At 40.5% G+C, this 24,977-nt stretch overlaps 2 protein-coding genes across 11 annotated transcripts in view; one reads left to right on the top strand and one right to left on the bottom strand.

The window, feature by feature from the left end:
- DLG2 (discs large MAGUK scaffold protein 2) overlaps positions 1-24,977 on the top strand; it is a 2,226,746-nt gene that overhangs the window by 972,453 nt on the left and 1,229,316 nt on the right. The gene's annotated exons all lie outside the window — the stretch shown is intronic.
- Positions 10,322-13,178, bottom strand: LOC133039999 (endothelin-converting enzyme 1-like). The gene is given in 2 exon segments (XM_061119759.1): positions 10,322-12,909; positions 13,004-13,178. Coding segments are annotated over 2 exon segments (2,271 nt in total). The 5' UTR covers positions 13,097-13,178; the 3' UTR covers positions 10,322-10,731.

The raw sequence follows: 24,977 nt of genomic DNA, 5'->3' as shown, positions 1-24,977 counted from the left end.
TGAAAATGGCAAGATAGAATAGCAATGATCAGTATACATCTCGCATTATATAGTGTTTTCATCTTGTAAAACTTCCACTCACACAATATCAAGATGACTAAACTTGTAAGATAGACAGAAAGGTATTTCAGAGATAGGGAAACAAATATGTAAGAAAAAAAATTATTAGTTAGCTCTTGTCTGGCTCCACACTATATGGTCTCCCTGACTGCGGTTTACCTTGCTGACATAAGATTGTTCTAATTGCAAATTTAACTTGCTTTCTCTATTATGTAAAACCTACTTCCCTTCATTGAAATGACTTAAAATTCAACTACTATAACATTTTTCTACAGACATCTCATGATTTAGCTCCTCCTTGCTTCTCCAACCTTAATTTTAACCATTTTCCTTTCACCCTGGCTAGTGTTCATGTCAGGCTTCCATATCCTTCTTTACTCACACTGTTTCTTTTGCTTGCTTGTGTTCAATGTCAGCCCAAACATTTGTTTGTGTAGTCACTAAGTTGTGTCTGACTCTTTGGCGACCCCGTGGATATAGCTGGGCAGGGTCCTCAGTCAATGGGATTTCCCAGGCAAGAATATTGGAGTGGGTTGCCATGTCCTTTTCCAGAGGATCTTCCTGACCCAGGGATCGAACCCACATCTCCTGCATTGGAAGGTGGGTTCTTTACCACTGAGCTAACATTACTTGCTTTCTAAAGCATTTGCTAACACTTTTTGTTTTTCCCCAAGAAGCTTTTTCTGTGGTCTCCCCAGCCCCCCAGTTCTGTATCAAAAGAGAGCACTTTTTTTTTTTTTTTTTTGTAAATCTCCTTCTTACTGGACTCAGTGCCCATTTGTTTCTGTTTTTCTTGCATCTGGCATAGTTTCAGGCAGATAACAGGCACTTAACATATTTATTGAAAACATTAATGCATGAATGAATAATATATAATGCTCTTTCTGCTACCTCACTTTAACTGAAATCGCTGTTACATGTTCATAGTTGTTCACAGTTGATCAGATGTGTATGTGCCTCTCACTCCATCTGGGCACAGAAATAACATGAGGTGAAAGGCAGGCCGGGACCTTGTTTACAGCGGTGAATAGGGAGGCTCAGGAGAGATAAATGTCTGCCTCCAGCTTGGTGACCGTATGATGTCACTTGAACCTGAGAATATGTGTGTTCTTGCTGTGAGTGCTCTACATCTGACCATTTTAGCTCTTCTTGGGCCAGGGATTTCCCCCAGCAGTTGACATGACTTGAGATAAGAAAGCTTAGAATAGCAGGTTCTAAAAAGGTTTGAAGAATTCCGAAACAGTATTAAAAACTTTTATTCTGTACTCTTCTCAGTTCATCCTTTTGTCTTGGCATTGAGGCAGTCTGTTGTACTTATTAAAAGCATCAAAAGCAATTATAGAAATTATAATAAGAGTTTATCATTCACTCACTTTGTGCAGAGCATCATGTTGACTGGTATTGTGTTTTCTAAACTCCCAAAACCAATTTTTCCCATAGGCACTCTTTTCCTCACTTGATAGTTGAAGTCGAATTTCAGAGGGAATATAATACCTTGCACAAGCCAAATAGCTCATGAATGGCTGAGCCAGAACTTCACCCCTCTGAAGGGAGCTGGTTAACACCATTGACTTCGTCTGCAATTTTAGAGGTTACGTGCCAGGAACTGATTTTCTCTTTGGTGTCTTAGACCACAGAGAATCTTTTCCTGGCATGACTTTGATGAATTGCTATCTGGTATTTGTAAACTGCCTAATAGTATAGATTAGATATAAAATACCAATATCTCCTTCCTGATTTGGTTATCCTGTACATTGTGTGAAGTCTTAATGCCTCAGGAGAGATCAGCTGTCCTGGCAGTATTGCTTGGAGGAATTCAAATTAGATCAAGTCAGTCCCCAGCGTGTTGCCGTGTTCCCGTTCAGCCTGGCTGCCTCACAGAATACTGCACTGCGAACTTGTTCAACGGAATCTTGATCTCCTTGTCCTTGCATTCAGAAATGCATAATGTTCCATCCATGCACACTGTTTCATAAAGGCATATGACCTGGTATACATGCTTAAGGATTTGAAAGGACAAGACTTTCGGAGCAGTATGGTCCTGGGCTCAAATCATAGTCATGCCACTTAGCAGCTATGGGGTGTTGGGCAGATGACTTAAATCTTTCTAAGCCTCAGTTGATTCATCTTTGAAATTGAGCAACATAATTAGCTCATAAAGTCATTGTAAAGAAAAAGTAGTATAGATATAGCTAGAGATCTCTCTCTATATATGCCCACATGTAGTGGGTGTTTAACAAATGCTATCATTCATCTGTATTTAAAAATATTTAAAATAATATAACTATTATAAAACATTTGTAAGTGAAAAAAGAACAAATTAAACAACTGCTCTACATTTTAGTGTATTTTCTTCTTGTCATTTTTCATATGGCTGTGTTTAAAGTCTGCCTTTTCACTTAGTATTGCATTATAAGCATGAAATTTCATAGGCATTTTCTATCCAGCAATTCAGTCATTCCACTTCTACGTATTTACTGAAGAGAAATGAAGGCATTTCTTTACGTCCACAAAGATTTGCACTCAAATGTTTAGAGAGGTTTTATTTGTAATAGAAAATTGTGACAATATCCAGATATCCATCAAGAGGGAATATGGATAAAGACATTGTGACATATCCATACAGTGGAATACCACTCAGCTACAGAAAGGAATAAGCTATTTTTTAAAGTTATTTATATTTAATTAAATAATACTTGCTTTACAGTATTGTGTTTCTACCAAACATCAACATGAATCAGCCATAAGTTTACCCATGTCCGCTCCCACTTGAAGGAATAAACTGTTGATACATGCGGCAACATGTGTAAATCTCAAAATAAGTATGCCAAATGAAGGAAGTTGGACAAAAATGGGTGCTTACTATATAACCTCATTTATGCGAGATTCTAGAAAACTCAAATCATTCTGTAATAAAAGAAAGCAGAAAAGTGGTTGCTTAGAGATGAGAAGAGGTGGAAAGGAGAGATTACAGAGGTTCACAAGGAAGCTTTTTGGAGTGATGAATGTGTTCAATATCTTTATTGAACTGATAGTTTCACAGGAATTTATATAGCTCAAAACTCATCAAATTATACACTTTAAATATTTGTAGTTTATTATAGAGCTTTCCTCGTGGCATCATTTATACTTTAAAAATTGTAAAAATAAAAATTATGTATATTGGTAAAAAATTTTACTAAAGAGTGAGACTATTCCCCACTCATTTATTTATAGATTGCTTTCAGAATTTTGCTGTTATAAACAACATTGCAATGGACATCTTCAACAAAAATATATCATATATTATTTGCTTTATCTTAAAATCTACTAATGAAATCGTCTTTCTTTGGGCAGGAATGGCACATAAAAATCTTTATAGTTCACTCCTTATTGTTTGAGTATTCTTATAAGGGAACTGTGTGTATAGTAGATTCACTAGCTACATTTAAAAAATGATTGTAATTACTGGTTTCCAGATACCACCATTTGGATAACTGATAAGAATATTAGCATAGAGGAAAATGGGTTACACTTATTAAACCAAGAGTCTCAAGCAGGAGACCAATAGTGATGGAATTTTAAATCTCCAGGCATCCTACCCTCTCAGGGTTTCAGGAGCCTCATGACCTATCACTATTGATTTGTGTGTGCATGCTAAGTTGCTTGTCATGTCTGTGTCTTTGAGTCCTGTTGTTGTTGTTTAGTCGCTAAGGTGTTGTTGTTCAGTATCTGATTTTTTTGTGACCCCATGGATTGCAGCACTCTAGGCTTCCCAGCCCTTCACCATCTCTCTGAGTTCACTCAAATTAATGTCCATTGAGTCAGTGATGCCATCCAACCATCTCATCCTCTGACACCCCCTTATCTTCCTGCCCTCAATCTTACCCAGTTCAGTTCAGCTCAGTTCAGTCACTCATTTGTGTCCGACTCCTTGTGACCTCATGGACTGCAGCACGCCAGGCCTCCCTGTCCATCACCAATTCCCAGAGTTTACTCAAATTCATGTCCACCAAGTTGGTGATGCCATCCAACCATCTCATCCTCTGTCGTCCCCTTCTCCTCCTGCCTTCAATCTTACCCAGCATCAGGGTTTTTTTCCAATGAGTCAGCTCATCGCATCAGGTGGCCAAAGAATTGGAGTTTCAGCTTCAGTATCAGTCCTTCCAATGAATATTCGGGGTTGATTTCCTTTAGGATTGACTGGTTTGATCTCTTTGTCCAGGGGACTCTCAAAAGTCTTCTCCAACACCACAGTTCAAAAGCATCAATTATTTGGTGCTCAGCCTTCTTTATGATTTAGTTCTCACTTTCATACATGACTACTGGGAAAACGATAGCTTTGACCATATGGACCTTTGTCGTAAAGTAATGTTTCCGCTTTTTAATATGCTGTCTAGGTTTGTCATAACTTTTCTTCCAAGGAGCAATTGTCTTTTAATTTCATGGCTGCAGTCACCATGCATAGTGATTTTGGAGCCCAAGAAAATAAAATCTGCTGCTGTTTGCATTTTTTCCCCCATCTATTTGCCATGTAGTGATGGGGCTGGATGCCATTATCTTCATTTTTTGAATGTTGAGTTTTAAGCCAGCTTTTTCACTCTCCTCTTTCACTTTCATCAAGAGGCTCTTTAGTTTAGTTTTGTTTTTGTTTTTTTTTTTTTTACTTTCTGCCATTAAGATGATGTCATCTGCATATCTGAGGTTGTTGATATTTCTCCTGGCAATTTTGATTCCAGCTTGTGCTTCATCCAGCCTGGCATTTTCCATGATGTACTCTGCACAAAAGTTAAATAAGCAGGGTGACAATTTACAGCCTTAATGTATTCCCAGTTCATTGTTCCATGTCCAGTTTCTAAATGTTGCTTGTTGACCTGCACACAGGTTTCTCAAGAGGCAGGTGAGGTGGTCTGGTATTCCCATCTCTTTCAGAATTTTCCACAGTTTGTTGTGATCCACACAGTCAAAGGCTTTAGCATAGTCAATGAAGCAGAAGTAGATGTTTTTTTCTGGAATTTTCTTGCTTTTTCTATGATTTAGCGGCTGTTGGCAATTTGATCTCTGATTCCTCTGCCTTTTCTAAATCCAGCTTGTACATCTGGAAGTTCTCAGTTCTCATACTGTTGAAGCTTGAAGGATTTTGCAGCTTGTTATGAACCATTCTGTGCAGTAGTCAATTACCCTGCTCATCCAGTATCGTCTAGGTGCTTACTTTCCTCTTAGTCAGTGATGTTTTCTCTATAAGGAATGTATAAAAGGTGTTGCATGGATTTTTTTACTTCAAAATTCCCATTCATTTGTTCATTCAAAAAAAAAAAATTGCTGAGCTTGGACTGGATACCAAACATTGTACCCATACAGGGCACAGAGCTCTGAATAATGCATAATTCCTGGCTTCAAAAGCTTATATTAATTTTTGAGAAATCAGTGGGTAAACAATAAATTAGAATAGGGGATGATTGGCCCAACTGGAGGCATAAGCAATTGGGAAACCTATAGCAGACACATGGATCCCAGCCTCAAGCTTTAAGATAGACTTTCTAGAAAAAGTGCATCTTAGCTGGTAACTGGAGAAGGAAGAGTTGGGTGATGAAACTTAGAGAGAGAGGGAGGAGGATGTTTCAGGAAGAGTAAACAGCATGTAGAAGACACTTGAAGGAATGGAGGTCTTTCAAAACTCTGTGGGTGTGTCTGTGACTATGATGCTGGTGTGGGAGTGAATGGCCATGCCTACATACTCAAGCCCTTGGCCAAGGCTGCCCTTTGCACAAGAGATGAGTGGGCTGACACTGTCCAGGCATGATTGGCAAGATTAGGGAGGTAAGAGTAAGGATGGCAGGGCCTTGGTCAGCAGGCCGGGGGCCAGGCCCGAGAAGGGTTCGACGCTGAGCTTGTGGCTCAGGCTGTTCACAGTTGGCTGACCCGTCGTTCCTCTTCTTCATCAGTAACGGAGTGGACTTCATGTCTTTTGGTTCAGAGCCTAATAAGCCACCTGACCTTTCCTCCAGGATGGTTCTGGTTTGGGTCACAATCTGAGACCTTTCATGAACTAATCATGGTGACCATATTGATAAAGGATTTCTTTTTAATGTGTGTTTCATATGAAGGACTTACAAGACGTATCAGGGGTAAAAAAATATTAAAAACATTCTGTAAAGTATTTGTTTTCTGATAGTGAAAGTAATAGATGCTAATTATAGAATAAGTACTATCATCATTTATGACTTTTAATATGTGTACTATAGAAAAGTTGAAAATCACAAAAGCCTAAGGAAGAAAACAAACATTACTGAAGAGGTGGCATAGTTGTTTTTTTTTCCTTTTAGTATTATCTCTCTACACATGTCATTGCATATTTAATCAATGCCCTACTTATAGGTAATGTCATTTCCAGCTGTTTCCTCTTACAACTACTACATGGTAAGTCATATATATATCTATACACAAGATTTAGTTTGGTATAAATATATATATATATAGTTTGATATATATAGAGAGAGTTTATATATATCTAGTTTATATATATTTATATATATAGTTTAGTTTGACATATATATGTATATACATACAAGATTTAGTTTGACATAAAACAAATTTATAAAGGTATAACTTTTACAATTACTACAAGGTAAATCATATACATATATATATATATATATATACACACACAAGATTTAGTTTGACATATATACAGTTTATATATATACCTATATATAGTTTAGTTTAGTTTGACATATATATACACAAGATTTAGTTTGACATAAAACAAATTTATAAAGGTATAATTTTTACAATTTTACAATTGTATAACTTTTACAATTACTACATGGTAAATCATATATATATATATATATATACACACACAAGATTCAGTTTGACATAAAATAAATTTATAAAGGTATAATTATTTGGATAAGACAAATGTCATAATTTTAAAGGGGTGCATAAAATAATATATAGTTGACACATTTAACTGCCCTGTGTCCAATCACTGGACATTTAGTCTCTAAATTTTAGTCTCATAAATAATGTAAAACTATCCTTAAGCCCTTCGATGTCTTTGGGGCTACCAGTTACATGCTTCCAGTCATGACATGTTTCAGCTGGGTAAAACACGTTAGACTCTAGTAAAATCACTAGGCATCCTCCAGTCCTACAGCCAGTCACATTAAGAGATGGTAGGAATCTGGTCGTCTCATTTGAATATTGACCAGGTTTCAGCTTCCATATTTTTATACACATTATCTCACTTAATTTACACCTCAACTGTGTCAGGGGTATGCTAGCCCATCATACGTATGAAGAAACTAAGGCTCAGAGTGATTAAATGACTTCCCAAGTTTATAGGGTGAGTTGGAAGTAAAATTTTAACCAGAGTCTATCCCATATCAAAGGTCGTATTCTCCCATCTATACATGTCCTGTCACAAAAATCAATGATGTTGTTTCTTTTGTAACCCAGAAGCAAGCTAGTGTGTCTCTTTTTAAATTAGTGATCATAGTTAACAATCATTGACCATTACTATGTGTCAAGTACTGTTCTGAGTACTTTATAGGTATTAACTTATTTAATCCTCCAAATCTGATGGTATAGGGTCTATTATTGTACCCAATACACAGATGAGAAAACTGAGGCACAGAGAAATTAGCTATGTTACACAGAACTCTTGATTTATGGGCAGAGAATGCAGGCCATAAGTCTAGCCATCTGCTCTGGAGTCAGCATTCTGAACGTCCACAGCATTGTCTCTCAGAGCACAATTGTAGCTTGTGCCAGAAAGCAAACAGTAGATGTCTTACTGTATGTAGTAACATTGCATAACATTAAAAGCCGTGCAAGAATCCAGAACACAGATTTTGGAACCAAACTACCTCTGCTTGCATCCAAGATCTGCCACTTAGTAGCTGCGTTGCCTTGTGGCAGGATGCTTAATCTCCCTATTTCTGCGCTCTTCATCCATCACATGGAGATAATAATAGCACCTTATAAGGTTGTTATAGGAAGCAGTGTTTGTACCGTACTTTAAATAGTGCTTGGCATATACTTAACTGCTGTTTGAGTTTTATTAAATAGGTTGTAGTTGATGAGTTCTCTTCTGATTCCTCTCTCGGAATCACACTCTCGGAAGCAGTGTTCTCAATGGCAAGCCGAGGTGACCAGACACATCCACGATGTCTGGCTTTTTCAAAGGCCTTTCCCCCACTATTGATGGCCCAGAGAAGATCTGGGCCCTGAGGCTGCATAGTATCTTGTGTTTCTGTGAGATCTGCTTTAAAGGGGAGAGCCAGCCTTGCCAACTTTCCAAATTTAGCCATAACTGGGTCACCTAAAAAAGTAGTGCACTGTTCCCTGAAGTAACCTTTCGCTTGCGTTAATTTTATATGAAGCGCTCCTCACCAAATCTTAGTACGTTCTGAATTTCATGAGTCACTGCTTCGGCAGATAAGTGTGTGAAGAGTGCCTTTTCAGGACTGTCAGCAGATGTGGTACAGTTCACTTTTGCCCTTGGTCAAGTCTGTATCTCTAGGGACTGATACTGAAAGGAAAGACAGACAGACGGACAGGGTCAGATATGATTATTTTATTTTGGTCTTTCATACTGTAAAATCTTCAAGCAGGAATTTAGCTTTGAATGAGTTGGACCGAATCCCTAATATTGCTCACTAGCTGGTACTGGGCTCTGTGCTAGGTACTCTGAGTACAAACAAGAATTTGATCCAGCTTCTGCCTCGAAAGGCAGGACAGTCTCCTGTTGATCAGTCTGTGGAGAAACGCTTCTGAGAAGCCATCTTCAGCTTGAGGTCAGAGGTTGATTTCCCAAGTCTAACTTGACACAATTGCATGAATCATTATCTGACTGAGGAGCCTCTCCTTATACATCCCAACTGGAAAAAAAATGTTTAGGGAGCCTAACACTTTGAGTCAAATGAAAAATGTGCAATGAAGAACCATAATGGACAAAGGATGTGTAAGAGGAAGGCTGCTAACACTTTGAGGTGGCTGACCAGAGGCCAGGACCCGTGTTAGTCATATGGTCATCTTACTCCAAGCTTGAGTCAGCCGTGTGGGGTGATTATATCTTTCAGATGGTTGGGAACTGCTGCTTATTAATAATCTGAGGTGAGAATAACCTGATTAGGTCCACAGCTAGAAAGGGATAGAACCCAGAATTAGTACTTAAGTCTGTCTGATTCTTAAGTCCATGTATTCCCCACTGTAGGAATTATTTCCTTAGAGGGATCATTTTAAAGAAAAAAAAATGAATTTAATATCTTAGAAATCCTAAACCCAGAGTCTTCTTTAATAGAGGCACTGCCAGTATGAGGGGTTTCTTGAAGTTCATTGGCATCACCTTCTTGAAGAAATGGCCTCTCTTCTTTTATGATCCAATAATTACTCACACCTTTTCTTTTGAGTAAGGCACTATAGCATATTTAGTTTGGTTTACACCAGTTATGCATCCAGAATTTGCAAGATTATTTGCCTCTCTCAGCTGTACATTGTGGAGGAAAGACAGGAGCTTTGGAACCTTGTTGAGCTGAGTTCTATCTGTGTACATGCTTGGTGACCCTCAGATGGAGAATATGATACCTTGCTTGTGAGGTTGGCATGACATAAGAAAATGTTATTGTTAATTAGCTGGATTATAGTTACAGCTGAATAAATTCTAGTCCGTCTCCATACCTAGTGAGATATTTTGATGACTCAGTGTTTGGGTGAAAGAAGCTCTTTGGAAGATACTTGCTAAGCACCCACAATGTCTTTCTGTTTTAGATGACTGAAGAACACTGAAGGACCAGAAGTCTGAAAGTCCTACCCTTGATGCCCTTGGGTCCTGGATTTAAAGAAAGGATAAAGAAAAGTAGAAATAATTTACGGACAAATTAAATGCTTTAAAGTATGACATTTGCAGTAAATAGGATCCCGAGAAAGTGGAGATGGATACAGTGAGGCTTTAAGGAAGGCCTTTTGGGGAGGGGTGGCGTTGAATAGATCTGAGGCATAAAGTGGGGGTTGGGGATAGAAGCTACACAGGCAAAAGGGAGAACTTAAACCATCACTCGTTCCTATGACTCTCCCCTTCCCGTTGTATTTCCTCATTTCTATGGCAAGAACATAGAGTTAATTTTCCTTTTCCTTTCTGTTTCCCTTCCCTTGTACCTGTGTACCTGTTTTTCTTGATTATAGAAACATTATAGCTTTTGTTATTTCCTTAAAATGTATGTGGAGTAAATAGAACTAATTTTTGGTGAGATTATTTCTTTTTTTTTTTTTTTTTCCCTGAAGATTTCCAGTGTATTCCACAATGTTTAAAAAATAGTTTCCCCAAAAATATATCTTTAAAGCATTTGACACAGTGGTATTTGTGGTATATCTGGTGCTGCATGTGGGCGGAGGGGGCTGGGCCCCCCTGCCCTTGTCGGCGAGGGTCCAGACCCGGTGGGCAACGTGGCTGATGCCCCAACACCCATCAGAGTTGACACACGTGTGCCTGGGATGACCGGGTCTTCACAGGGGGTCAAATCTCAGATTACGGTGAGAGCTCACATCACAGGCTTGGTTCCGGCTGACCACCCTGCAGTGTCGGGGGAGGGGGCTGACTGCCGGATGGAGGGGGCAGTCTTGTGGGCCCGGGGGGCATGTTCTTGGGCCCCCCTTCGCCCTCCATCTCGGCTCAGGGTGCTTGGCCCTTCACCAGACTTCACACTTGTGATGTGGGTTCATGGGTGAGCCGGGCGGGCAGTGGAAGTGTTCTGAGAACTCCTTGGAGTTGGAGATGGAGCCGATGACTCGGAAGCGGGAGGGGCTGTGGGGATCGGTGATGAGACCTTCGTGCGAGCTCTCGGGGGTGCGGACGGAGCACCAGACCTGTGCAAAGCCCAGGAAGAAGAGCTGGTTGTTGGTGAGACCCAGGGTGGGCAGCGTCTGCTCAGCCCCGTTCTTCTTCACCCAGTTCTGGTAGGCCCGATAGGCCACCTTGAGGCCCCCGTTGTCCGCGATGTTTTCACCGAGGGTGTGCCGGCCGTTCACCGGCTCCCCGTTCACGCTGTAGTTGCCGTACTGCTCCACCATGCACTCGGTCTGCTGCTTGAACGCCTCCACGGACGAGTTCTTCCACCAGGGCCGGAGGTTCCCGTCCTTGTCGTACTCTCGGCCTTGACCATCAAAAGCATGAGTCAGCTCGTGGCCCACGACGACACCGATGCCGCCGAAGTTTAAGGCATTGGGTGAAGAGCGGGTGTAGAAGGGCGCCTGCAGGATTCCGGCAGGAAACACGATCTCGTTCTTGGTGGGCGAGTAGTAGGCGTTCACCATGGGCGGGGTCATGCTCCACTGATCTCTGTTGGGCGCTTTCCGGAGCTGGTCGGCAGTGACCCTCCAGGAGAAGTTGAAAAACCGCATGGCGTTCTCGAAGTAGAGGTCTGGCACGGCGGTGTAGTCATTGAACACTTTGTCCAGTTCCTTGGGGTCCATGATAAAGTTGGGATAGCCTATCATGTTGTAGATCGCGTCCGCCTTTTCCTTGGCCGATTTCCGAGTATCTTCATCCATCCACTTCAGGGTGCTCAGGCTCTCTTCAAATGCCTTCTTGATCTCCAGGATGATTTCGCTGGCTATGTTCTTGCTGTCCTCGGCGAAGGTCGCTTTGACGAACATGGGGCCCAGGGCGAAGCCAAGGGTGTTCTCTGTGTCACTCACGCAAAACTTCCAGCGGGGAAGACAGGTCTTCTTGGTCCCGTACATGACTTCCATGAACTTCTCGTCGGCGTCCTGGAAGCGCTGATCGAGGAAGGAGCTTGTCTTCCGCACCAGGTTCCAGATCATGTAGTTGTTCAGCAGGCATCTGTCTGTGCTGTTGATGAGGGCGGACACCTTGCTCAGGTATTCTTTGTCGTAGATGACGATCGGCTCTGACTCATTGATCTCCACAGGGTAGAAGATGGTGTTGAGGAAGGGCAGCCAGTTGATGGCGGGTGCCAAGGTCTGCAGCTCGGCTGCCGTCACTTTGTGGTAGATGAGTTCCTCGTCCCGGCGCTTCTCCTGGGGGATGGTGATGTTGGCCAGCGCCGTCTCAAAGTCCAGGATCTGCTGCATCTGGGGCCGGATGGTGTCCTCGGCCCCTCCGCCCAGCAGCTTCCCCAGCTGGACCATGTAGTTGAGGTACCCCGTCAGCACCTTCTCGTTTTCGGTTTTGTTCAGGTAATAATCTCTTGAGGGTAAGCCCAGGCCAGACTGGTCCACCTGGATCACGTTGCTGTTGGAATTCTTGGAGTCGGCGCTGACGTAGACGGAGAAGAAGGGTGAGGTGTGGTAGTGGGATGTGACCACCTGAAGGGTGTCCTGGAAGTTGTCCTTGTCCCAGGGCCCCGTGATGTTCCAACCGCCGAGCTTCTCGATGAGCTCCATCAGGGGTTTGGCCTTGAGCTCCTCAATCCTGGTTTCATTCATGCAGGCTCGGTAGTACACCTGGGCCTTCCTCTCTGCCTCGCTCACGCTGGCCGTGGAGTTTTCGAGGAGGTGCTTGATGATGGCTTGGTTGTGTTCCCAGAGGTTGCTGAAGGTCCCCCAGCGTGAGTGGCCGTCAGGCACGGGGTTGGCTTTGATTCAGCCTCCGCAGGCATAGGTGAAGAAGTCCTGGCAGGGGTCCACCGTGGGGTCCATGGAGCTCAAGATGGAGCTGGTCACTGAGATGCAGGCCTCACTTAGGCACACCGAGGGCGTTCTTGTCCGGTACTGGATGCCCAGCACTCCCAGACAGGCCACCACTGCCACCGCCAGAAGCGCCACCAGCACCACCAGCCGCTTCTCCACCGGGGTCCTGGCGGCCCAGCATCTCTGGCCGTTCCGGGGGCCTCGGAAGTTCACGGGCTGCTCCTGAAGGCTGAGTGGGACCATGTAGGTTAGAGAGTCCTGTTGCAGTGCGTGCAGACCACTCAGAGTCGGGTTTGGACCTCCCCGGGGCCTACTGCAGGTGGTTGGGGTACACGTCGCCCTCGGAGAGTGCGTCCACCAGGTCCTCCTCGTCCAGCGTGGCCCGCTTGTAGGTCGACATCATCGCTCGCGCGCTCCACTCCGGCCCCGCGCCGCGCTCCCGGCCCCACTCCCGGCTCTCGACCGCGCTGCCCGGACGGCGAGGCTGGGCCCCCGCGGTGAGCGCGGCTCGCGCTACGAGCCCCCGAGATTATTTCTTTAAGAGGTTTTTGAGCAGCTGCTCTCTTCCAGGTACTTTATGAAAGGTGACTTGGGATAGACAATGATCTAGTAGGGAAATTAAGACAAATGGAAATTAATCAATGCTTTAAGGAGAGAGCAGGAAAAGTGCTGAAGAATTTCAGAGAATCTATGATTGGAGGGATGAGAGAGTTCTCATGAAGAGAGGCCTAACTTGAACTAGGGCTTGAATGATGAGATTAATAATTCTAAAATGTAAATATAAGTGCAGAAATGGGAAGCAAAACATATAATCAAAGATTACTGGGCAGTCCTATTTGCAGAAGCCATGCAAGGAAATTGTAGACCAGAAGCCTAGAAAGATAAGTTATAGACGAAGGACCATAAATGTCACATTAAGTATGTGAGACAGTGGATATTAACTAAACTTACTGTGGGAATCATTTCACTATATATATATATATATATATATATATATGCTAAATAATTACATTGTATACCTTAAACTAATACAGTGTTATATGACAATTATATTATGAGTAAAATTGGAAAAAAATATCAACTCCATAATAAATGCAAAACCTAATCAAGCATTTTGTGGAACAAACATTCCAAATATTTTTAAATAGATAGGGAAGAACGGTGGGATTTTTTAAGGGATGCTTATGCAGTGTTTTACAGATTGATCCTCATAAAGATGTGCTTTTACTCAAAGCTGCTCAATATCATTAATAACAAAGGAATGCAGTTGAAAAGCAAAGCAAGGTCATTTTCATTTATCAGATTAACAAAGATTTTAAAAGATTGACGGTGGTTAGCACTGACAAGTGAAAAACAGATATTATCATCACTGATGTAACTTGCATAATTGTGAAACTGGAAACTGGCGTAAAGTTTCTAGAAAACAGCATAGTGGAACGCACTAGTATGTAATACATGGATACCTTTATATTTGGCATTTCTACTTATACAGATATATCCTAAGGTGACAATTGAGTGATACTCAAAAGTGATTTTACATTATATATATATATATATATAATGTAAATATATATAATATAGTATGTTAACTAACACTATAAAATTAGTAGCAACTGAAATGTCCATTAATTGGGTCATAAGATAACCTAATAAATAAATTTGGCTTCCTGGGTGGTGCATTGTTAAAGAATCTGCCTGACAATGCAGGCGACATAGGAGATGTGGGTTTGATCCCTGGGTCAGTAAGATCCCCTGGAGGAGGAAATGGCAGCCCTCTACAGTATTCTTGCTGGAAAATTCCATAGACCGGGGAGCCTGAAGGGCTACAGTCCATGGGATCACAAAGAGTCAGACACGACTAAGCACACACACACACAATAAGTAAATTATGGCATTAACTGAACAAAATGCTTGTAACTGGTTTCCAAAAGGATAAGTTTGTTTTGTATTAACCTGGAATGGTGTTCATCATATGTTAAAAAACAAACCAAATTGATAGTAAACTGATCTCATTTATGTGAAAGCAAAAACTTCATATGGAAAAACTTATCAAGAAGAATGTATACCAAATAGCTAAATATGGTTATCACTTCAGAGTAGAAATAAAAAGTAATTTCATTTTCACTTTCAATCTATCTACACTTCTTAAATGGGTGTGTAATTTATAAATAAAAAATTAAAGTACTTTGATAAATTATTAAGAAGAAATGATTAAAAGCATTTTTTAGCTACAAGTTTGAATATAAACCAGAATGAATATAAGGGCAAAGATGAAAGTCAGTGTCCTCTGAGACACCTTTCCATCTCATCCGATTTTGACCTTGTATTTTCCTATCACATGATTCTATTTTCAGGCCATTTAGTATTTAGAAATATATCTTACTTTCTGGTTTATTTTTAAATTACTGTCCTGAGATTAAAGACCTTACTTATCTTGTTCCTTAGTGTATCTCTGGCACTTAGAACATTGTTGAATGGCAGTAACCTTACATAAATCAGTGGAATGAAATTAATGTCTGTTGGACAGCTATCATAATTGTTGACTTTTAAAGTCTGAACACCTTAATTTGACTTATAAATGCCTATATAGTTTTGTTCCTGCCAGCCTCTCTAGCTTTGTTATCTTACCATCCCCACCTCCATGCCTTTTAGGATCTGTGCACATTGAACTTTTTTCATTTATCTTAATATACCCTTCTCTTTCATCCCCAGACCTTTGTATATGTTATTCCTGCTTCTTAGAAAATTAACTGAGCTCTTCTCTTCCTTATCCTGTTCAGCTCTCAGGTATCTTTAAGCAGTTTTATGGCTTAAGGTCAGAGGCTCTGGATATAGACATCAGATAACTTATATAACTTTAATCAAGTTTTGTTGTTGTTGTTTAAATATCCTTATGTGTAAAGTAAAAATGACAGGGCTATGTTGCTGTGCTGTGCTTATTCGTGTCCATCTCTTTGTGACCCCAAGGAGACAGAGGAGCCTGCTCTGGCCATGGGGATTCTCCAGGCAAGAGTACTGGAGTGGGTTGCCATGCCCTTCTCCAGGGGATCTTCCCAACCCAGGGATTGAACCCAGGTCTCCTGCATGGCAGGTGGATTCTTTACCATCTGAGCCACCAGGAAGCAAAATAATAGAACCTCTCTCCTAAGGTTGTAGTGGGAACAAATGACTTAATACATGAAAAACACCAAGGACAGTTCCTGATGCACGGTAGCAGTTTATCACATGTTAGAATGATGAGGGTGATGGTGATGGTGATGGTGATTGTGACAGTGGCTTGTGCTGTTGTAGTTGTGATAATACCGATACCACCTTTTGGGGAAAACTTCCCTACCCCGGGATAAATTAGGTGCCATTATTCTTTACTGACAAACTAATATTGTGTATTATTGTCCATATGTTTGAATCTTACTAGAGTTATAAGCTCCATGGAAACAGAGGCTAAGACCACTGAGTTAAAAAAATAAGCTACAACACCCACAGTAGGTAGTGTCGAAAATGTTTGTAAAATGGAAGCATTGGATAATCTTGGCATAAAGTGGTAAAGTTGAGTTAAAATATATTGTAGGAACTTATGGAAGACAGATTTTGGCAATGGAGTAGAGTGAGAGAGAGTGAGTTAAGGATGACTCAGGTCATCCTTACTTTTCAGGTACTGGGGAATAGAAAAATGATGAAACCACTAACAGAGAGGAATAAAATGGATGACCAGTCTTGGCCCTTCGTGTTGACAACCGAGAATTACCTTTTGTGCTTTCCCATCTATCCTAAAGGGCTCTTAGACCTGTTGTATTCTTTGACATCCAAACCTTTGTGTTGTAGCAGTGCAAACTTACCAAAAAGCAAATTGAAGTACAGAGGTAAATGGCTTGTTTGAACTTGTATTTGACTAGAAAGTCCTAATCCCAGTGGAAAAAAATTTTTATTTAAATTAGTAATTTGCTTATTTAGAAATATATACAGAATGTCTACAGTGTACGGAACATCATGATCTGGGTATACAGAAATGCAAATGACCTGACCACTGCCATTAAGAACTCAGTATTTATTGGTAAAGTCAGTTAAACAAGTTTAAGACAGACTTCTTAAGTATTCAGATAACATCCTTTGGGAGTACCATGAACAGAGCAATCAATTTTTGCAGAAGACTTAAAAGAAGGTTTTTGGATGATGTTACAAGGTTTTGGATGTTTGACCTAGGTTTTTATGCTGTCCATTTTTCAGAATTTTCTTCAATATATTTCTTTCAAAGGTAAGCTACACTTTCTAAATTAGAATTTTCTAATTTTCTCAATGTGTTCATAAAAGAACATTATCTAATGCATGTCTATCATGTAGCTTTGGGTTTTTAGTTTTGTAAATTGTTTTGCACTTTTTCTTTCTTCTTTTAATTTAACTCAGCAACAGTAGCCCTCTGTGGTGAAGAAACACCGAATGAATTAGTGTTTGAGGTGACAATTTTCAGCATACTTTTAATATCGTCTGCAGAGCTGATAACACATTGAGAAAGTGACTTTTTAAAGCAAATTAAGGTAGACTCCAAATGAGAATATCACAGAGCCCCAGGTTGATTGCTTTATTTCCCCACTGCATCCTCAAAGGTACCTGAAAACAAAATCAAATTACACTTGAATTTTGGTGATAACAGGACAATAGGCTTCTAATATGTGAAGAAGATGTCACCAGTATATGATTTAAAGAACTAAATTTACACTGAGAGTAGACTCATAAGGTTTATGCATTGAAAAAGAGATTTAATTGTAATCTAGAACAATCTTTTATCTGTCTCTTTCTTATTTAGAAACTGGTATTAAATATAAAGATTGAATTCATTTCAGTTCAATTCACTGAAGCAATTGCTTAGTATTACTAGGTTATTGAATTGCTTAGTATTGCAAAGTTTCCATTACTTAATATCTTTATGAAATTGGGCAAGTCATTTAAGATCACTGTCTACTTTTTTTAACCAATAAAATGGGAAGATGAAAAAATAATAGGTATCTCATAGAGAAATTGAGAGAATGAAATGAGATAGTGGGTATAAAATACTGATCTGACCATTTTATTGTGACCCACCCTGCTCGCCCACCTCTAGAAAACTATGAAGACTGGATTGGTTGCATTATGAGCAGCTGACCACATGTGCTCCCCCCACCACTGTAATTCCAGTGCCCTGTACTATGCCTGACGTGTCAGAGGCCCTCAATTTTTTTCTTGAATGAATGTATGAACTTGACTTTCCTTATGTCTTTATATTAACTGATGGACCCCTGAAAATGTTTAAATTCTAGACCTCTTAAACCTAAGCCACTTTTTAAGCAAAAGGGTGAACCCTAAGTGGTACAGAATTGGCCTCCATTGACAAAGATGGAAAATGAGTGGCAGATCCACCCGGGACTCAGGCCTTCTGATCTCTGGCCTTGTCTGTTCCACCACAGACTTTACCCATGTTAGTAAGTACTGTGTTTCCCCAACATTTTAGCTGTAGTTAAATGTACCCATTCAAGAGAATTTGGAGAATGCAATTGTGTGTGTACGTGTATGTGGGTGCGCATGTGTGTGCTAAGTCACTTCAGTTGTATCTAGCTCTTTGCAACCATATGGACTGTAGCCAGCCAGGCTCCTCTGTCCCTAGGATTCTCCAGACAAGAATACTGAAGTGGGTTGCCATTCCCTTCTCCAGGGGATCTTCTTGACCCAGGGATCAAACTCGAGTCTCCTGTGTCTCCTCCATTTAGAATAAAATATAGATTTATGATTTATTTACATAAAGTGTCAAAATTTAGGCGTACTCCTTTGGCTCTTGCATTTGACATTACCAGGAATAATTGTCTTGTAACTAAATATTATTTAAAAACATTTTAATGGCCAGTTAGGATTCAATTTGACAGAGATACCAAGTTTTATCGTTTCTTATTGCTGGATTTTAACTTCCAGTTTTTCACTCTCATAAATAATGCTCCCAGACATTTTATTTATTTTTTTTTTTTTGCAAAATTGTCTGTCTTGTCTTCTGATTATTTACTCTGAATAAATTATTGGATATGAAGTAATAGCTGGATCAAAGGTTGGGTCCATTTTTAAAGCACTTAAATAATAAATATTAACAGTAACACTATATTTCTTTGTAGAACACTTAACCAATTTCTTTCTAAAATGCAGTATCTGTGTGTATTTCTTTATGCCAATATTATCAAAAAAATGTGTTAATATTGAAGAATAACTTCTTCCTTTTTTCTTTTTTCCAAAGTAATTGTTTCAGAGGTATATGCATCACTGTAGCTTCTAGAATAACATGTCAAACAAACCATCATCCCTCATTATCTTTTCTTGATAATACATGCTGATTACATGTGTACAATCTCCATAAAAATAACAGAGCAGACAGCTTCAGCATAGCTGAGTCACTACCTTTGTATACACAATTCAGGCATAATGAAGTGAACAAAGGTCATATTTTAAATAGTCAAATATAGAAATTCTTTATGATAAGAATTTTTATCTTCTGTTAAGCCAATTATTATTTGGACATTTGAGCTTTGGGCATTTATAGCAATCATTTAAATGTTTCTTCTACACCTGTCAAATACCAGATTAGGAGGATAAGTGATTAAAGGCCATGCTTCCCATCTTTTTTCTCTCATTCTTTAATGAATGATGATTAGCCCTGGTTTTATTTTACAGATTTCTGCGATATATGAAGAGTTGCCTGTTGTTATTTGAGAGACACCCAAGAGTGCTAGACTAGGCTAGGAATAAAGATACTCAGAAGTTCTGATTTACTTTATCAACTGTGAAGTCCTGACGCTGAACGCTTGCTATTATATTCATACATGATAAACTCCCTTTCTGCCTTCTTGAAGAATGGGTTTCACAAAATAACAAGGTGTTTGTCCTAGTTATGGCCTCATCACCAGTTTGTGTTATAGAACAGGTTTCTTAGCCTCAATAATCCTGAAAATTTCATAGAAAATAACAATTATGCTGACCCCACAGAGTTATTGAGAGAATGTGGCGGGTGAGGGGGGTGTCTAGCAAGTAAATGACTTAAAAAAAAGAAAAAGAAACTGTGAATGTACACAGTAATAACAAACAAAGTTTAGTTTGAATTCTTTTTCCTAATGATGGTATGATGGTCAGGGACCAAGAAAGTCCCTATGTCTGACTGGCACCTCACCCAGCTTTTCCTGAGATTTCTGATTAAGGAATCTATACTGAAGGCATGGTTTTCCCTGGTGGCACAGTGGTAAAGAATCTGCCTGCTATTCCAGGAGGCGCAAGAGACACATGTTCGATTCCTGTGTCACGAAGATCTCCTGAAGGAGGAAATGGCAACGCACTCCAGTGTTCTTGCCTGGAAATTCGTGTGGACAAAGGAGCCTGGTGGGCTTGAGTCCATGGGGTCACGGAGAGTCAGACATGACTGAAAGACAGCACACACACACAGAAGCATAGAAACTAACCTGGCTTCTGAGGATGTCTTCATAACTAAAGATTAATTCTTCAGTGGACTTTTTACCAATGCACAGGTCTGGTACAATGTAAAAAAAAAAAAAAAATAGTGGCTTAAAACTGAAGATATAATGTAGGTATCCTGTTCTTTCCTTTATGAAACTGAAATGTTTGAATGTGCCGCTCAAATTCAGGTCAGAGTATCCAAAACAGAGAGAGGGAGACCTAGATGGCTCACAGGACCACTGCCCAGTTCAGCGCAGATAGAAGGCCCAACAGTAAGCAAAGGGGAAGAGGCCCAGGAGGCCTGGGAAGACGGGCTCCACCGAGGTGACCCTGCAGCGTGGAGACTCAGGAGACAGCATCACTTCCAGGTGCTGTCCTATAGACAGGACGTAAGCCCCACTAAACCATGGCTTAACGCATGTCCTCAGGCCTGACCTATCAGATCATTCAAAATAAATAAAGGTAGGGTAATGGGACTATGTGTAGAACAGGTAGAAGATCCCTCCTATACACTCATGTTTTGATTAGGCCCTGTAACTGGGAAGTGTTAGTCACTCATCCGTGTTCAACTCTTGTGACCGCATGGACTGCAGGCTGCCAGGCTTCCCTGTCCGTGGAATTCTCCAGGCAAGAACAGTGGAGCGGGTAGCCATGCCCTTCTCCAGGGGACATTCTCAACACAGGGATTGAACCTGGGTCACCTGCATTGCAGGCAGATCCTTTACCATCTGAGCCACGAGGGATTAGCTCTGGGAAATAAACCCTGTAACTGGGAAAGGGTCTCAGAAGTCGATGATGAATGAGATAAGATAAAATGGAAAAAAGTTGAAGGGGATTAGGTAAAGAGCTATCATAACACCAGTGGCTCATCCTAGGCTGTGATATGGAACCAGCTGGGAGCCTTAGAAAATACTAGTTTCTGGTCCCCATTCCCAGGGAGTTTAATTGAATTAATCTGTAATGCAGTCTGAATACCAGGATTTTTAAAGCTCCCCAGGTGATTCCATGCTAGCAAAGTAATGCTGAAAATTCTCCAAGCCAGGCTTCAACAGTACGTAAACCGTGAACTTCCAGATGTTCAAGCTGCACTTAGAAAAGGCAGAGGAAACAGATCAAATTGCCAGCATCCGTTGGCTCACTGAAAAAGCAAGAGAGTTCCAGAAAAACATCTACTTCTGCATTATTGACTATGCCAAAGCCTTTGACTGTGTGGATCATGACAAACTTTGGAAAATTCTTCAAGAGATGGGCATACTAGACCACCTGACCTACCTCCTGAGAAATCTGTACACAGGTCAAGAAACAACAGTGAGAACTGGACATGGAACAACAGACTGGTTCCAAATAGGGAAAGGAGTACATCAAGGCTGTATATTGTCACCCTGCTTATTTAACTTATATGCAGAGTACATCATGAGAAACGCTGGGCTAGATGAAGCACAAGCTGGAATCAAGATCACTGGGAGAAATGTCAATAACCTCAGATATGCTGGTGACACCACCCTTATGGCAGAAAGTGAAGAAGAACTAAAGAGCCTCTTGATGAAAGTGAAAGAGGAGGGTGAAAAAGTTGGCTTAAAACTCAACATTCAGAAAACTAGGATCATGGCATCTGGTCCCATCACTTCATGGCAAATAGAGGGGGAAATAATGGAAACAGTGAGAGACTTTATTTTCTTGGGCTCCAAAATCACCACAGATGGTAACTGCAGCCATGAAATTAAAAGACACTTGCTCCTTAGAAGAAAAGCTATGACCAACCTAGACAGCACATTAAAAAGCAGAGACGTTACTTTGCCAACAAATCTCCATCTAGTCAAAGCTATGGTTATTTTCCAGCAGCCATGTATGAATGTGACAATTGGGCTATAAAGAAAGCTGAGCACAAAAGAATTGATACTTTTGAACTGTGGTGTTGGAGAAGACTCTTGAGGGTCCCCTGCAAGCAGTCCATCCTAAATCAGTCCTGAATATTCATTGGAAGTACTGATGCTGAAGCTGAAACTCCAATATTGTGGCCACCTGATGCAAATAACTGGCTCATGGGAAAAAACCCTGATGCTGGGAAAGATTGAAGGCAGGAGGAGAAGGGGACGACAGAGAATGAGATGGTTGGATGGCATGACCAACTAGATGGACATGAGTTTGGTAAGCTCTGGGAGTTGATGATGGACAGGGAAGCCTGGCGTGCTGCAGTCCATGGGGTCACAAAGAATCGGACATGACTGAGTAACTGAACTGAGGTGATTCTAATGTGAAGATAAGATTAAGTAGCACTGATTTAGGAGATGCTAAAACAATACCTAAACAAGAATAAAATTTATATAACTGATAAATTTGGTACCAATTCCTTATATCATAGAATCATCTTTTGCCTTCAAAATAATTTCCCTACAAGATTTCCTGCAATTTCTACTTTCTTTAACTCATTTGGAGCAAAGTTACATTAAGACCCAATTATTCAGAGGTTTATCTATAAGCCTATTTACTTGAGTACCTCAATTGCCACAATTCATTGAATGCACATAGACTTCCAATCCATTGAATCCCATCACTTTCTAACTACCAATCCATACACTTTTAAACTCATTTTTCTTGCCCCACAAGGTACCATCATTCATTACTATAATCACTTCTTTTACTCTCAAACACTCCCTCCCACCACCCCCGCCACTACTTCCTTAAGAAAGACATCTCTTTTGAACTCCCTGATCTTCTTCTACCAATCCCACCGATGCTTTTGCTTCTTTGTCTGCTCTTTTCTTTCCTTCTATCACATTGCAAGAAATTCATCTCCTCTCCTCTTGATTCTGTTCACTTGTCCTTGGGGGTACCAGCTTTGCTTCCCTTCTCAAAACTTTTATTTTCTTATGTGTAATCATTTTGGCCATGACAAGGGCCTGTATAGCCAAAGCTGTGGTTTTTCCAGTAGTCATGTACAGATGTGAAAGTTGGACCATAAGGAAGGCTGAACACCGAGGAACTGATGCTTTTGAACTGTGGTGCTGGAGAAGACTCTTGAGAGTGCCTTGGACTGCAGGGAGATCAGACTAGTCAATCCTGAAGGAAATAACTCTGAATATTCATTGAAAGGACTGAGCTGAAGCTGACACTCCAGTACTTTGACCACCTGATGCAAAGAGCCACCTCATTGGAAAAGACTGTGATGCTGGAAAGATTGAGGGCAGGAGGAGAAGGGGGTGCCAGATGATGAGATGATTAGACATGAGTTTGAGCAAACTCCAGGAGATAGTGAAGGATAGGGAAGGCTGGCCAACTACAGTTCATGGGATCACAAAGAGTCATACACAACCTAGCGAGTGACTGAACAATGACAACAGTGCCTGAAATAACTTTTAAAATCAACTTAAAATGCATCAAAGTATAAAACAAGTCTTGTGCTCAGAGTCTTTTGAATTATTTGACACAGACATCAGGTATTCCATATCACTGTTATTTTCATCTCTCAGAAGGTGCCTCTACACCCCGTTACCAAAACCCCATTAAAAGCAAGTCTCTAAACCTCACATTGCTTCTGGTTTTCATTTCCCGTCATTTACTGAAACTGATCTTGTGATCTATGTACCAACTTGTTTTTGAATCTCTCAGCTTTTTGAAATGATGAAGAATCTTTGTATTTACAGCTAAGGGTTTCCTCTGGTCTTTGAGTATGAGAGTCAGATGTATCTCCCTATCACCAAGGGAACGTGTTCTTCAAAAGCTTTCATTATGGAAAATTTAAAACTACCCCAAAGTAAGAGAATAGAATAATCAACCCCCCGTTTTCATATTTTTGTTTCATCTGTCTGCTCCTTGCCACTTATTTGAATATGTTTGATAGGATAATTTAAGTCATAGAATTTTACCCATAAACAGCCCAGCAGGTTTTTCTAAAAGATAAGTATTATTTTGATGTAACCAAACTATAATTATCAAACTAAGCAGAATTAACAATGATTCACGAATGAAGTCTAATATTTAGTCCAAGTTCAGTATTTCCCAAATGTCTTAAAACTGCCTTTTTTTCCCAGCTTTATTGACATATACTTGACATACATTATTAACATGTAATTTTCAGGTGTACAATGTAATGATTTGATACACATATGTGTTACAGAATGAATACCATTTACTTTTTTAAAAATTTTTACAAATTTATTTCTAAATTTTAGTTTTGACGACACTGGGTCTTCATTTCTTCATTCAGGCTTTCTCTCAGTGTGGAGAGCAGGGGCTACTCTCTAGTTGCGATGCAGGGACTTCTCATTGCAGTGGTTCCCATTGTGGACCAGGGGCTTAAGGGTGTGGGGGCTTCAGTGGTTGTGGCTCATGGGCCTAGTTGGGTAGAGACATGTGGAGTCTTCCCAGAGCAAGGATGGAACCTGTGTCTTCTGCATTGGCAGGCAGTCTCTCTACTTTTGGACCACCAGGGAAGTCCATGCTGTCTTTTTAATGTCAGTTTATTCTAATCAGGATTCAGTCAAGATCTGCAAATTGTCTGTGATTACATATCTCTTGATTAAATGGCTCTTAATCTATCAGTTTCCCCCTCTCTTTTCCTCCCATGCATGCTAAAGAAGTTAGGATACACTCCCTGGATAATTGACCAGACTCTGGAGTTGTTTGGCATTCTTCGTGTTCTATCTGAATTTCTTCCTTCTCTCCAACCCCCTTTCCTGAAATTTGCTAATTAGGGTAGAGAGCCAATTACGTTGAAGTTTTCTGTGTTTTAGTTTTCTGTGTTCAGAGGGCAGGAATACTTTCTGGGCAGTACTGGCCACTTTGTATTGCTTCACATCAGGAGTCACGAGATGCTTTGTTCCAGT

The sequence above is a fragment of the Dama dama genome, chromosome 2 (genome assembly GCF_033118175.1).
Source record: "Dama dama isolate Ldn47 chromosome 2, ASM3311817v1, whole genome shotgun sequence".
In the NCBI taxonomy this organism is placed as follows: domain Eukaryota; kingdom Metazoa; phylum Chordata; class Mammalia; order Artiodactyla; family Cervidae; genus Dama; species Dama dama.
The sequence above is the reverse complement of the archived record's forward strand: the minus strand, read 5'-3'. Positions and strand labels throughout refer to the sequence as shown.